At 35.1% G+C, this 16599-nt stretch overlaps 2 protein-coding genes across 2 annotated transcripts in view; one reads left to right on the top strand and one right to left on the bottom strand.

Annotated features, from left to right (window-relative positions):
• Positions 1 to 4263, top strand: part of LOC149906279 (guanylate cyclase 32E-like) — a 166500-nt gene extending 162237 nt beyond the window's left edge. Inside the window, exon 22 of the mRNA XM_090104411.1 lies at positions 3718 to 4263. Coding sequence (XP_089960537.1) covers positions 3718 to 3938 — 221 coding nt within the window. The 3' untranslated portion in view covers positions 3939 to 4263. The remainder of the gene's footprint in view (positions 1 to 3717) is intronic.
• Positions 4264 to 13967: 9704 nt separating this feature from the next.
• LOC149906278 (uncharacterized) lies at positions 13968 to 15161 on the bottom strand. Its single transcript, XM_090104894.1, has 3 exons — positions 14995 to 15161; positions 14762 to 14911; positions 13968 to 14465 (listed from the first exon to the last, which is right to left on the bottom strand). Exons 1-3 carry the CDS (start codon positions 14998 to 15000, stop codon positions 14265 to 14267), a joined length of 357 nt encoding a protein of 118 aa, XP_089961020.1. The 5' UTR covers positions 15001 to 15161; the 3' UTR covers positions 13968 to 14264.
• Positions 15162 to 16599: the final 1438 nt, after the last annotated feature.

The raw sequence follows: 16599 nt of genomic DNA, 5'->3' as shown, positions 1-16599 counted from the left end.
TTTTTAACTCATCCTATACCGTCCTAGCAATTCGACTGTGGAACTCTCTCCCTGAGACTATCAGACGCGCCAAATCACCGCATATGTTCAAAGCACTTGTCAAAGACCACTTTTTTTCCACTATTTAGTTACCTTTTTTATCTTATGTATATGTATGTATTTATATGATTTTGTATTTGTATTGTATATACAATGTTTAATATTATGTATAGTATGTTTTATTTTATGTATTGGCATATTTATGTATCATATATATATAAAGCTACACTACCACTCACTGACTCACTGACATCGGTTTTCTCGGAAACTACGCGGAAAGTGGGGGGGATAACGACGTGATCGTGTAGAGGTGCGCCGAGTGACCAGAGGAAAAATATAGCGATCTCGATCACCTTCGAAAACCAAGTGGACCCCTGGTGGTGCGCAGAAACGGTGGCACCTGGAGGGGGGGTGTCTGAACAAAAAATGCTCGGAACTGATGGCGATTACCAGGGGTGGTGGAAAAATGGGGATTTTCGCGAAAACAAGATGGCCGCCGTACTTTGCCAAAATCGCCGTTTATGAATCCTTACGTCTCAAATTTGGCACACGTGCTCTGTGCGAGCCGGCGAATCGATCGGTGCCCCGTTCGAGTGGCTCCGGGCCCCCGTTTCCGACTTCCATACAACGTAAAATCCAACGGCCCGCGGAAACGGTGCGAGTTGGGTGGGGGGTCCGGGAACTAAAAATGATCACCACCCTGGGACGCTACCAGGGAGCCATAGTGGGTCGCTCGATTTTGGAATTTTTCCATTTTTGGCGCAAACATAAAAACGTAAATTTAGACGAGGTGGCGCAACGGAGAAACACACCAATGATGCATTCATACTCGCCCAGCACCCAGGATATCCAGAAAAATCCGAAATTTTGAACTTTCTCACAGCCCGCGGAGACGGTCAACGGCCCGCGCAAACGGTAGCAGCTACATCTGGGGTGCTCAAACTAAATGTGTAGTAGACCTCGAGCAATTACCACAGATAGTGAAAAAAATTCAAAATGGCGGAAAAAATGGCCGCCGCCATACAAATGCTAAAACGGCCATCGCTGGTCCGATCGCGCTGTAACTTGGCACAGGGGCTTTGATCGAGCCGCACATTAAGTTGGCATACTCATAATCGAGTTTCCACCGCTGGTTTCCGAGTTTCATACAACGCAAAATTCGACGGCTCTCCGAAACGGCGCAAGATAGCTTGGAGGTGTAGAACTAAAAAATGATCAAGAAGATGGGGTGCTACCAGGGCAATCGAGAAATTTCAAATTGGACGCAATTTTTTTTTTCAAAAATGGCCAATTTTTCAAAGCAAGATGGTGGCGCCGGTTATTTCACGATCGGTCTGAAAATTGACTTTTGTGCTCTTATCGGCCATATTTACAAAACTGCATACTCAGAATTTTTCTCCGACCCTTGGTTTCCATTTTCCATACATCACGAAATTCAATGGTTCTCTGAACCGGTGGCAGATAGGTCGGGGTCGCTGAAGTAAAAAATGCTTCAATACCTGGTCCGCTTCCAGGCATATAAGATTTTTTTTATAAAAAGCGAAATTTTTTTTTTCGAAAATTTTGTATGGAAATTTTCATAGTAGGAAGGGTTATAGGAATAGCAACGGCAAAAGACGGCGCTGCGGGCTGCTTGCTGCCCGCGCACCGCGCAACCTCGAAGGTCGACAGCCTCCCGGAGTAGAAAATATTTATTAACTTTTGAACTACCGCACGAGCCAAGCGAGCGAAGCGAGCGAATCACGGCAGAGGCTGGCGTAAATATTCAAATTGGTAGCGAGGAGCGAAGCGACGAGCGAGTAAGGTTAACTTTTGAACTACCGCACTAGCCAAGCGAGCGAAGCGAGCCAGTCACGTCAGCGACCGGCGTAAATATTCAAAGAAGTAGCGAGGAGCGAAGCGACGAGCGAATTAGGTTAACTTTTAAACTACCGCACTAGCCAAGCGAGCGAAGCGAGCAAGTCACGTCCGCGGCCGGCGTAAATATTCAAAGAAGTAGCGAGGAGCGAAGCGACGAGCGAGTTAGGTTAACTTTTGAACTACCGCACTAGCCAAGCGAGCGAAGCGAGCCAGTCACGTCATCGGCCGGCGTAAATATTCAAAGAAGTAGCGAGGAGCGAAGCGACGAGCGAGTTAGGTTAACTTTTGAACTACCGCACTAGCCAAGCGAGCGAAGCGAGCAATTCACGTCAGCGGCCGGCGTAAATATTCAAATAGGTAGCGAGGAGCGAAGCGACGAGCGAGTTAGGTTAACTTTTGAACTACCGCACTAGCCAAGCGAGCGAAGCGAGCAATTCACGTCAGCGGCCGGCGTAAATATTCAAATAGGTAGCGAGGAGCGAAGCGACGAGCGAGTTAGGTTAACTTTTGAACTACCGCACTAGCCAAGCGAGCGAAGCGAGCAATTCACGTCAGCGGCCGGCGTAAATATTCAAATAGGTAGCGAGGAGCGAAGCGACGAGTGTGTTAAGTAAACTCTTTAACAGTTTATTATGAAAAGTCACTGCCCACTATCGATTAGACACCTCAAAATGATGAAATTCGGGGATCACGTTTCAAGAATTTAACCAATATATTTTGAATAAGTAATTTATAAACAGTTTCGACTGACTGTAGAATCACTGTTAGCAGATGTAACAAATGGACAGGAAATTCAAATGCATTTTCAAATGACTGAAGATTTCTGCCCTGGGATGAGCCGCGAGCTGCTTGCAGCTCGCGCACCAAGCACCCTCGAAGGTAGACAGCCCCCCGGAATAGAAAATATTTGAATGGGAAATTTATAAGCACTTCCGATTGACTGTGGAATCGCTGTTAGCAGATATTAACAAATTGACGGGGAATTTTTATGCATTTTCAACTGACTGAAGATTTCTGCCCTGGGATGAGCCGCGAGCTGCTTGCAGCTCGCGCACCACGCACCCTCGAAGGTGGACAGCCCCCCGGAATAGAAAATATTTGAATGGGAAATTTATAAGCACTTCCGATTGACTGTGGAATAATTATTAACAAATTGACGGGGAATTTTTATGCATTTTCAACTGACTGAAGATTTCTGCCCTGGGATGAGCCGCGAGCTGCTTGCAGCTCGCGCACCACGCACCCTCGAATGTAGACAGCCCCCCGGAATAGAAAATATTTGAATGGGAAATTTATAAGCACTTCCGATTGACTGTGGAATCGCTGTTAGCAGAAAATTATAAATGGACTTGGAATTCTAACACATATTCTAATGACTGCCCTATTGCTTCAACCCAGGGGCAAAAGGGGCTCGCGGGCTGCTTGCAGCCCGCGCACAACGCACCAGCTAGTCTTATATATATAATTGTATTTATTATTATTTTTTAAGTATTGATGTAGTATGTATGTAATATTGATATTATTGAGTTTTGTATACATTGTTATTTATATAATATTCTCGATAGTTTTTGATTTTGTTTTCTTATCCTTGATTTTATTTATTTTTTTTTTCTTTTTGATTGCGCCTTCGCGTTTAACCAGCATCGTACATGTCCTTTATTTTTACGGTTGCCTGGAAGAGATTGCTTTAAGCAATAAGGCCGCCAATTGTGCACTTACCATATTCATGTTTCTATGTTAAATTATATATGTTTTTTATTACTGGTATTGTACAATAAAGTGTAAAAATAAAAAATAAAATAAAATAAAAAATTCCAGAGCCGGGCGTTCCACAGAGCCCCAAGAGCGACATCTACGAGGACTCGCTGTGGAACACCCGGCGCTCGATCGTCAACATCCGCGACCGCGCCCGGCTCTCCTGCGGCGGCTCCCTCGGGCCCGGCTCCGCGCTGTCCTCCCCCGGGCCCCCCGCCTGCTCCTGCTTCGTGCCCCAGCGGGACCACCACTCGGCCCCCGCGGTCTCCTTCTGCGAGGACTGACGCTAACCTAGCCGCAAGTAAGCTGAGCTTCGGATCCTCGGACCGCGGCGTGATGGTGCACTGCGGACGCATCTGCGGCCCCATATGCGCGACGTCGAACAGCTCGCTCGACTTATATAGCTTTAACGACGGCGACAGGGTCGAGGGTGATGACGCCGATGAGAGGATTAGACTGCTCAACGCTATGAAGCGTTTATACTGCTTGGAGTATGATTATAATAATGTGTAGGTCGAGGCGGCTTTTCTCTTTGCGATGTACCCAAGAAGCTTATATCTAATACACTGGAGATTTCAATATGAACATTAACTTGCCAAGTTAGGTGTGAAAGGGATAAAAAACATACAGGCGTCATTCAAGGTCATATTTTCTTGTTACAAGTTAATGTTCATACTGAAATCTCCAGTGTATTAAAGATATGAGCTTCTTGGATGTACCTAATAGTTCTAGGGGTTACCCATGAATCCATGATGTCTTAAATAGTATTATTATTTCCAGTATAGGAAAGTTATGGCACTAGACGTCATTTTTCCACTCTGGAAATAATACTGCTTTAACACGTTTTGGTATGGGGGGTTGGAGGTAATTATTGTTTATAAGCATATTTGCTAAGACAGTGTTGTTCTTTAGAGTGTGATGATGAAATACATACGATTAAGATTATTATATTTTGCATATTTTATTATAATATGCTAATGAAACGTCTTTGATCATTGATTAAAACTCAAACACGGAACTCGGATTATATTTACAGCATAAGGAGTTTATGTAAGACCATGAACGTATCTGAACTTAATAGTGTTTCAAGATTCAAAGATTTCAAACTACGTCCTCAAACTACGTCCATTGAAATTTTAATAAGTCTTCAAAAATACAAGAAATAATGTTTACATAATGAAACCCCTGAATATGATAAGCTCAGACTGACACGACATCTATACTTCTATACTAATATTATAAAGGTTTGTAATTATGTATGTATGTGTGTATGGTTTTCACGCATAAACTACTGGACCGATTTCAAAAATTCTTTCCTTCATTCATTTTCATAGGCCATATTGCATTTTCAAAAAAAATAGAGATCCTTACCAAAAATGCAATAATGTAATCCAAGGTGTAAAAAATTCCGTAATAAAAATTCTATAATCGCGTGCGCTGCGGAATCTATTCCTTAAATTACGAGGATGGTTCTTATGAAAAAAAAAACGTTAACATGTAGGTAACACGGGCGAAGCCGGGGCGGACCGCTAGTCTTAATATAAGCTTGTTGGATAAAAGGACCTCGATATAATGAAAAATTATTTTCGATCTCATTGAAAAAAAATTCTTTACATTCTTTTACCGTATTTTAAGCATATTTTATTACCCATGTAATTCTCATTTTCTCTTTAGCAATTTAAAAAATAAATTACCTATTAAGTACCTACTTCTATCATGATATAATATTATATTACTTATATCAAAGATAAAAGCCGACATCTTCTTCAATTTTGCACTAAAAATAGAATAATTGTGAAATCTTTTTAAATTTTTGAAGGACGAATGTTGAATTTCCTTCTGCCCATCTAATGGGATTATTAAAATTATATCTTCAGTAAATTAAATGTTCAATTTGTAATTTATTTAAAGTACCTAGTACTTTATTAACCATGCCGTTTATTACTTGTTTTTCCATTCAATTAAACTATATGAATAATCCTTAGATTAAGGATTGGTCTCCGCGCGCGCACTACGATGCGCATAATCATTACAAGAAAAAAAAATTAAACACTTACCTACTGGAATCAAGTAATTAACTTCTGCACAAAATAGCCGCAAACAGTTATTTAAATTAAAATCAATTCTTTGACAAAAACAAAACATCAGCCAGTGTGATTTTATCAAAGGATCATTTCACTAACAGCATGGTTTTTGGCGGAAAAAAACGCTGTCACTTTTTTTTTCTATTTCCAAATTTTTTTTCTACGAAATTGCCAGCCAGCAAAAATGTAATGATAAGTCATAAGTTTAATGTGTTTTTTTATGATAAATTTTAGGTAAACTACTTGTAAATTATAATAACTTGTAAGCTGATAATTTTATTGAATGTTGTGTTGAAGAGTGAACGAGAAAAACGAATATAACGCGGGATCAAATATTTAGTGAGACGAATGCATTAAACTTGTAAGATTGATAGAAAATATTATTATGTCCTACTAAATATGAGTAGTAGGCTCTTAGAGTATATACATATATACTACCTATTGTAATGTATACTCTAAGAGTAGGCTGTATAACTGCAGTTAATTGCATAGTCATAATATAAATTCGTATTAAATAACGCCGTAGGTACATGATTTTTATCACATAGGTAACGTAAATTATCTAAGTAGGATGTTGAAGGATAAATGGTAATTTTAATTACTTATATTCTGAATGTAGATAACAGATACTTCTTTTTACACAATGCTTACTTACGTAAATAAGCGAACTTTTGGCGCGAAAATAACATTTAGAAAAAATAATACAATAACAAAATAACTTCATGCATATCGTTTATTTCACAGACATATCGAAGGCTTTGGCCTTATAACGTTAAAATGTATTCAGATCATATTTATTTTTTTTTACCTCATTCGGAATTCTAGCGTTGTCTGTGGTCACAAGATAAGGTTCTTTACAGAAGGTTATAACATATCTAATCCTGTAGTTTTTTGTGCTCCATTTTTATAACATTGTAAGCACTGAAGCACATAATAATTCTTCATATATTTTATACTAGCTTTCCGCCCGCGGCTTCGCCCGCGTTTTCAAAGAAAAACCCGCATAGTTTCCGTTCCCGTGGGATTTACGGGATAAAAGCTATCCTATGTGTTAATCCAAGTTTCCCTCTATATGTGTGCTACATTTAATCGTAATCGGTTCAGTACCTAGTATTTACGTGAAAGAGTAACAAACACACCTACACATACACATACAATCCATCCTCACAAACTTTCACATTTATAATGAGTAGGCTGTAAGATAGAATAGTAGAATGGCCATAAACTATGTAGATACAGACTGTAGATCTAACAGTAGAGTCCTTTAAAATTTAGTTTACTAATTGAAATGTTGGCGATTTAACCAGAATTTTACCTTTTGTTCCGTTATTTCACAGACTAATAATAATATACTACGTATACAAGTTATTTGAAATCTTGTCGATATCATTTTATCAGCATAAAGTCCGTGGGAAGTTCCATTTATAGATTTGTTGAATTTAATTTCATTCAATTGATTTTGTTCATAACTTTTACGGAATTGTAGTAGATACATTTCATTTCATTCATTCATTCATACATTTCTATCGGAAAACAATAATTGTATAGATTTTTGATTATAATAATTATAATAAAATGTTTTAATCTAATATCTAGGTATGGTGTAAATCTATATTTAGGTACCATATTTTCTTTGAATATAGTCACTCAAAAAAACTGTAATACCTGGTAATACCTAACTAGTTACCTATACCCAATAATATTAGGTATAAGGTTCCCGTCAGAAGAGCTTTTGTTAAACTTTCTAAAGAAACTCTTCTGTATAGTCCCTAGTTCATATGAAATTCGTCTTTTAATTTTTCATTTCAATGGTTTTCTACCGAGCCGTGTAATATAAAATCCCGTGTGTAGTGGGGTAAGGGGCAGATGCATTATTCATCCTTTTCACTGATCGATTTTTTTAGGGTAGAATTTTTTCCATCTGCCATGAGAAACTCTTTTTTGCCAAAATAACTGATACCAATATTGCTAATTATCTCGTATTTATAGGTACATACTTATTAGGTGTTATATAAGTAATACTGTAAAAACGCTCATATTTCAGATTTCATATTGGCAAAAAATTCAATACTTAAATTGAAAAATTTTGTTCAAGCCAAAATATCTATTTAAATAAAGTTATTTTTAAAAATAGACTTTATCTATATAGGACCTGTTTGTCTGTGCTCACAGATTCTCTCTACTTTCTATAGACACGTAATATCCTTCAAGAATAATTCCTAAAACTAGACTATTCATGAAATAAAATTATTTCGATAAAAATATCCAGGTATTCATGACTGAAATAACTAAGCTGTAGCCTGTAGGTATCGTATTAAAGTATAAATCAGTAAATAGGACCTACCTACTTATATTTAATTTCTTTTGATAAGTACATAATAAATACCTAGGAATTGTCTAAACTAAACAGCTTTATATAATAAACTTACATATTATAGTTCTAAAACAATTTTCTAAACCCTTTAACGTCAAAATATATTTTACGTTTGCGATTTTAATTGGTGCCTCGATAAAATATTTTCATTGCGTAGGTACTCTTTTATGTTCGTTAATTATTTTCTAAAAGAAATAAACAAAAAATAAACAACCTGTTAACTATATTTTCGCTGTTTCAAGGCCATTACCGTTTTAATAATTCCGTTGACAACCTTTGATCCTAAAAGAAAAAGGTATCCTTTGATATACTTACGTTATGGAAATACAGTAGGCGCTTGCTAATCCGGCACCGGCAATTTTTCCTCTATGCCGGATTGTCGGAAATGCCGGATTATCGAATTAGTATAGGAAATAAGACTTCATATTTGAAATGGTACCTAAGTTGAATTTATTATAAAAAAAATACATAAATTAATTAAAATATTAATTAACTAAATAAGTATTAAAATTACATATTAGTTTCATCATTTGTGACGTTTTCGTTCAGTAATCCGGCGTTCAGCTATGTAAAATGCCGGATTATAGAGCGGGCTGTCTGAGTCCCGAAGTGCCGGACTACTGAGCGTGCCGGATTGGCGAGCGCCGGATTATCGCGCGCCTACGGTATAGGTAAATGCACTTGTTCACAAAATACTTATCTGATATTTAGTTTTATGGCAATCGCATGCTTTAGAAATGAGAAATTTTTTCACAGAAAAAAATTCGATCACGAGACGCGTGTCGAACCCGCGTCTTGACTAATGCTATTTTCTCAAAATACTTACTTACTTTACGTTTGTCTCTTTGTACCTATATTATTAAGAACATATACTGTATAAAATACATGCTACCTGTTAAATAAAGTGAAGTCCCGTGTCCCCTAGTGGGGTAAGGGGCAGATGCATTATTCATACATCTGTTTCACTGATCGATTTTCTTTAGGGACAAGTAGGTGATCAGCCTTCTGTGTCCTGCCAGACCGAGACATTTTTTTTTTCTTCGTCTCCACCGGGAATCGAACCCAGGACCCCTCGGTTCTACGCTCACGCGTCAACCACTGTACCAAGGAGGCGGTCAAATAAGTACTCTACAAACAGGCACGAGTCTGGCCCAATCCATAGAATACAATATATTATGTAATAGTTACTTACTCTTTCCAATCGCAAACCTTGATCTCCACGTGGAAGGCAATACGGGAAAAATCACAGAAACTAAAGGCAAAAATAATATAACTAACGTGAAACCTCAACATTTACGTGACAGACTAAACCAGACTTTATTTGCCAACGTGATTCTAATAGAGGTTTTGTGAACAAAATTGGTTCCTATTTAAAAAATATTGCAAGAGGGACAAAATTATTTCAATTATGTACCTATTCTATACTAATATTATAAAGATAGAGTTTGTTTGTTTATTTGAACGCGCTAATTTCGGGAACGTATGGTCCGATTTGATTCTTTCGGTGTTAGATAGCCCATTTATCGAGGTATAGATAGGTATTATATCATCTCGCTAAGATCAACAGGAGCGGGTATTGCGGGTAAAACCGCGGAGCACAGCTAGTTTTATTAATAAGTACGTATATTATATAAATATAAATTTTTCGAGAGATTGCACTGAAATATGATTTCCTTTAATATGAGATGAGATAGCATAATAATTTATGCAAACACGCATTTACGTTTTATACTCTCTATAAAATAACCTATGAATTTTATATATTTCGATAACAATAATTTTAATTATATGTTACCAAAAATAAAATACAGGAAAAACAACGAAATAAGTAGTCTTTTTGGCTTAATACCGGCTTAGTACCATCCGCACCATCTGGATGAGTGGCTATCAACAACTGTGCGTTTTTCACGGCATTTTCTGCCCCGAACGACAAAATTGTGGAACAGCTTGCCTTCTTCGGTGTTTCCATCTACCTACGACATGGATGCCTTCAAAAAAAGAGCCTACGCGTCCCTCAAAGGCCGGCAAAACAATCGCAAAGTTACCTAACGTTGCAATTGCTATGGGCGGCGGTGATCACTTTCATCAGTACACCGCCCGCTCCTTTGTCGGTTTTAGTATAAAAAAAAACGGTAACTACGATACTTTTTGGTATCAATGTTCATGCTAATTGCCAAAGAGAATACAAATACCTAATTGCCTGTCATTCTCCGTTTTGAGGGTAGTCACGAATTATTTTGACACAAAAATTATATACAGTTTACCTTCATATGGATTATTGAGTACATAAGTACTAGATTATGCCAATGATTATTCCGACTAAAAGTGTGATTCTTTAGTTTATATTTTAGTCGGGCTAAATTAGACCGAATATATTATGATGAAATAGACTTATTAAATGGTTCCAATGAAAATCTTATTTTCTAGTATTTGTTTTGCACTCTTGCATATTTTGATGTGTCATTAAAAAATAAAATCATCCTATTTATGAACAAACTTACCTATTTTATAGGGAAATTAATTACCTACTAAAATCTGTGTATTTCGGTTGTTTCGACACAAAATAATATCCTTTAGATCGCTGATGAATTTTGTATAGAGAAATGCCAAGGTTCAAAAAGCTTTCTGTATTTAATAGGTAAAATTTTAAGTCTGACAAAGGATAGGAAAAATTCTATAGAAATGAAATCGATTTGAAGGTCTCACAAAATCACAGGTGTAAACCACTAAGCATTACACGATCTTTGAAGGCTTTGTCGTCGAATTAGACACAATACTGGCAAATACAATGGAAATAAATACGTATTTCTAAATATAACTGTTACCTACCACTTGGTATTACGAATTATTTTAACATAAATCATAAACGGTTCACTTCAAACCTTTATGAATACCTACACGAATCACAGACTAATAATAATATACTATACCGAATATTATATCTACTCAATAGGTATAAATATAATTCGAATAACCGTGAACCTAATTCTCTATTAATAATGAATTATTTATAAATAGATTTTAAGTAGTTAAGTATTACGAGTTAACTAAATGTTCGATGTTTGTGATCACCTATATGTAAGCGTAGATAGCCACATAGAGTTACTATGTATGCTATTATGTAGTACATAGATAGTGACTCAATAGATAGCCAGTGTTGGATTTAGGAAATAATTTAGTTATATATGCAAGATAAATGGAATTATGCTCAAAATAATGGTTAAGGATTAATTTTATGTAATTAATGTAATACTCAATGTATCGATGTAACTTTAGATATTTGTAAAAACACATATTATAAAGAAAATTAAATTAATGATGTGTTTAATTTTGGGACAATATCAAAATAGAAATATAGCGGTAACTGGTGTTGATTTAGGTCTTTTTAAAAAACAAAAAGTACAAGTTCAAATGCTTTATAAATGAGAAATTTTTGAAGAATAGAAAAAATATCACGACGCTGGATTACAAGGCAGGATACAAACCCGCGTTTTTCGTCTTGCTGAGCGACGCCTGACCTCAAATTTTCTTTTATCCTTTAAAAATTGCTTATTTACAACGCATTTGAACGCTCTATAAAACTGTAGATAGGCTCTCAATATGTAATTAAAACCTAGATAATTAAAATGCGGAAGAATTCCAACCAATACCCGCGGCCCCATCATTAAAGCGGCTCGACGGAACACAGTGGGGTTTTAGTGGGTAAGAATCCGACATAACCCACGGCTCCTCCCCCGGGGGCAGTGGGTATCTTTGGAAGATTTCCCCAATATAAAAAAAGTATATATAATATTTATGCTTACTGCAATCCAACCCTGAATTTGTCTGTCCGTCCGTGCGGACCTAAACTAGCTATTTATAAATGTTTAGATATAATCAAATTTACACGTACCATAGATAATGAAGTAGATATCGTTTTATATGTACCAAATGTCAAATTATTGAATGTCTAGGGTTATCTATAGTTTAAGTGAATGTTGTTGCTATTATTTGTTATTATGTATACATATTGATTGAATAAATAAATGAGAAAACATGTTTGTTTTATTTATACACCCATAGCTTAAGTATAGACATTTAGCTACTATTATATATTCTGTGGTATAGATTAATTATTTTTAGTTAGTTACCCTATAAAAGAAATAACTTTTTAGAGATTTTAAAGATAGTCTTTGGCCCTTAGATTTCAACTATATTAATTCTAAATTTCATCCAAATTGGTGCTGTGAAAGTGTGTTGTATTGATTGTGATGAAGCCAGATGTCATTGTTTTTAGGAGGTTTTTAAAACTATTGAATAAACTTGTGTCTGATTTGTTTTATTTTGGTTTAATACATCTATTACTTGACCATATACCCTACAAAGGAATTCCTGTTCTGCACACAAGCTTTTAAGATTCATTTTCAAATGCAGCTGTAACCCTGCAGAAACTGTAGGATTTTAAAGTTTTTGTATGGAGTGATTTAGTAACAATTTAATAATCTAACAATACTATAAATGAAAAATGCATTATTTTTAACAACAATTGTTTTATTATTAACAAAAAACAGTGTAATAATATTTCCTATTTCTATACTATTCATACTTCATATTTACAAAGTTGAAGAATACAATCTATACTAATATTATAAAGCTGAAGAGTTTGTTAGTTTGTTTGAATGCGCTAATCGCAGGAACTACTGGTCCGATTTGAAAAAATTCTTTCGGTGTTAGATAGCCCAATTATTGAGGAAGGCTATAGGCTATATATCATCACGCTAAGACCAACAGGAGCGGGGCAATGCGGGTGAAACCCTACCAGCACAGCTTCTTTGAAATATATCTAAGAATATACAAAAATATTATGAAGAATAAAATTATTTTTTCTATAAGATATTACAAATATTATTCTACTCTTTTCTCACCTAAAACAATTATGATACACATCTTAAACAATAAATTTTTAAATATTTAGTTTACCTTAAATTTGAAAGAAATGAATAAACTAAATTCTACATTGTTATGTAATGAATAAAAAATTCAACAGGTTACTCAGAGCTTGATTTTAACTTACATACCCAACAATAACATAGGTTGTAATTTTGAAATGTATCTGTTATTTGTTTCGGTACTGTGTTGTTATTAGTCAGTTCTTTAAAGAAACGAATCTTCAATGGCGGCGCTTATCATTCCCTCTCGCTCACACACGGCCGTACGGTATGCAAAAAAAAATAGGGTAAAGTAAAATGTATTTAATTTTGCCTGTTATAATTTTTGGAAGAAGTGTACAAATACAACCCTCGAATTTAAGGTTTTTGTGGGGTGGGGAGGGGAGGGGGGAGTGGTGGGAATCCTTCCTCCAAAGGGGGGGGGGGGTAAGGAGTCACTTAGTTTCTGAGATATTGGAGTTTAAAGTTTTGAGAATTGCCTTGAAATTCCAAAAAAAAAATATGGACAAGAAATAATATGAACATTGTACCGGCGAGCCTAATTTTTTTTTTTAGTTTGTAACATTTTCGCCATTTATAATATTTAGAATGACAATTATGTATTTGCTATAGTAAATAATATTTTCTTTAATAATATATTCTGTGGGGAAAGTTGTTCAGTTTATGGGCTAATAATTACGAGACTACGAGTATTAATGGGGATTTTGTTGCGTTCTGTATATGTCATTTGATAGTTCATATAAATACACAAATATCATAACAAAACAGTTTGTCAACAAACAAATTAAAATAATTAACAAAATAATAAATAAAATAATTATCAATTTACGTTATTTTTATTTTCTTTTTCGCTGATCCTACCATCTGTCAAAGTCAGCTTTGGCCGCCATTGAAGATTCGTTTCTTCATTGAACTAGCTAATATCTTCTTAGTTATATATACATCGACTTCTGATAGTGCATCATCAGGCAATTTAAAATATACGATAAGACTGAAACATAACTACTAAACTTTAGTTGAGTATTGTTTCAGTAACCAGTATTTTGCAGTATCTGACTGTACCATAATGGATCCCACCCTAGGATGGTCTTGTATCTAACATTCCTTGTAACATAACTTTTGTGTTATTGTAGCTACCTTCATTAGTTTATTGCATAGATATATAACAGTAAATGAAGTCAAAATTATATATTTAATTTGGTTTTAGACAAAGAGGGTGAAGCATTACTTTTTCAACCCACGCATCCTAAGCTCTAATTCTAAATACGCCCTCATGGATGGATCGTCCACCATTTTTAATATCTTCTCTCCTATCTCTGGGCCTGCATTCTCCATTTTCTGTGTTAGCGCCTCCGCCCATACAATGAACACACAATTGGCACAACCTGATTGGCAGCAGGCAGATGGGGGCTCGTCGAGAGATGCCTGTAATTATTAAATAGGAATATTTATAGCACTTGTATAGTAAGTTAAATATTAATGCAATATGGTTATTTGTGGTTAAGTGCAAGTAACTATATCACTAGAATAAACTTATAGCTGTAACTTTTTCTATTCATGTTTTTTGTTCATTTAAAACTAAAATAAGCCAGTTATGTAACTAATACATAACTGGATTCTCAAAACCTAAACTAAATGATTTGACACACCAAGTGATCACTTTTATTGGTAACCATTGTTTTCTTAGAACTTATCTACATCAATTTAAGTAAAATACTTACATTGCTTTTGATTCTTTCTATTTCTTTTTCCTTTTCATCATCAGTATCGGTTGTGTTAGTGCACAAACGAAAACTATTTAAACTTTGTGCCACTGGATTAAGTAAACTGCAGCTATCCGTTACTCTTGTCAAGTTTAATAATCTATATCTCTGGAATTGTTAAAATCACATCTCTAGAACTTCAAAATTCATAAATATTGAATAAAGTAATGGGAGAATTAAGATAGACTTACTAGCATTATTGTAGGATATAATATACCTTAACGTGTTCATATTCTTTTAGAATTATAGTTTATTGTCGCCTAGATTTTTAGATAATTATATTGATATTAAAATAGTACATACAAAACAACACAATGTTTTGTATTTTCATTTTTTGACGTTTTGACCGCTTTGACCCCTTGACATTGTCCAAAAACCACATTGCCATTATAGAAAAAGAAGAAGACCAACCATAGACAACATCCTAATATTCTAAGATCGTTCAAAAAAGATAGTGATATTAATAATTAATGACTTGTGAGTGAAACATACAATTGCTTTTTTTAAATTACAATATATAATGTATGCAAAGCTTCTGAAAAAAATTATCTACTCCACTGTTGCACAACGTATTCAAATTTACAGTACAGTTAATTACTGAGAGACTATTAAACTCAGAGCAATAAACCTATAGAGTACTTGTATCAAGCGTATACAATTTACATATATTTGTTTCTCTCTATCTAAAGAAAACGTCGTATGAAAGAATGAGATAGCTATAGACTACAAGCTACGTTTCAACATAGTCATGGCACCATTTTTACTATAGGTACGTATTTAGATAGATAGAAGGTGATAGTGATGGGATGTGCTTCAATCGATAAAATCGTGGATGCATTTTGCATTTACGGTTTCGTGAAATAATAAATAATAAAAAAAAAAACAAAATTAATCATAAATTTCAGTTGAATACATTATTTGTTTAATCCTACGAATATAATAAATGCGAAATTATGCGAGAATGGATAACTTTCTCTTTCACTGCTGAACCGATTACATTGAAATTTTATACCAGAAATCCCACGGGAACGGGAACTGTGCGGGATTTTCTTTAAAAACGCGGGCGGAAAGCTAGTATATTTTAAAATAAATTTTAAAACTTGATATGTAACTAATTTAAAATAAAGATCAATAAAGTTAAAGGAGTGAGGAGAAAGGCACAGTCAGCATGAATTTTAACAAGTTCATAAAAGGACAGTCTTAAAGAAAACATTTTCCTTACATCCTACTAATAAAGCGAAAGTTTGTGAGGATGGATGTTTGTTACTCTTTCACGCGAATACTACTAAACCGATTACAATGAAATTTGGAAAAATTACTTTTGATCCCGTAAATCCCACAGGAATGGGAACTATGCGGGTTTTTCTTTGAAAACGCATGTATATTAAGTATTTCAATAGTAGTTTCTCATCTATGAGAACTGTCATTTAATCAACCGTTTAATTTTCACATAGTTACACATTTAAAGTAAATGTGTAAAAAAATTTCCAAATAAAAATTCACTCACACACAAATGTATTTATTATCTAAAGGAACAAAAAAAACGTAAGCGTAAGATTGTACAATTCTTCTAGAGTATCCATCTTGATAACACGCAGGCTCGAAATGCAGTGAACACAATCTAGCAAATTTCGACGGCGTCCAATCTACACGTCTCATGTTTTATACCCATTGTTTATTTAGCTCTGGAAATCTAAAACAAAATGAATTTATTAATAATCTAAAAGAGAAACAACAAACTAAACAGATAAGTAAAATAAAACAACCACGTGGTATTTTTTATTTTCCTGCTGTAG

Source organism: Colias eurytheme, chromosome 8 (genome assembly GCF_061535395.1).
Source record: "Colias eurytheme isolate Ceu_HAF_F1 chromosome 8, ilColEury1 Martin Lab GWU primary, whole genome shotgun sequence".
Classification (NCBI taxonomy): Eukaryota; Metazoa; Arthropoda; class Insecta; order Lepidoptera; family Pieridae; genus Colias; species Colias eurytheme.
The sequence above is the reverse complement of the archived record's forward strand: the minus strand, read 5'-3'. Positions and strand labels throughout refer to the sequence as shown.

What these genes read in the sequence shown, in the direction of transcription:
- LOC149906278 (XM_090104894.1), bottom strand. An exon ending in TAGAAAGAATCAAAAGCAAT is followed by an intron (nt 14,466 to 14,761) that starts GTAAGTATTTTA and finishes TAATAATTACAG; the next exon opens with GCATCTCTCGACGAGCCCCC.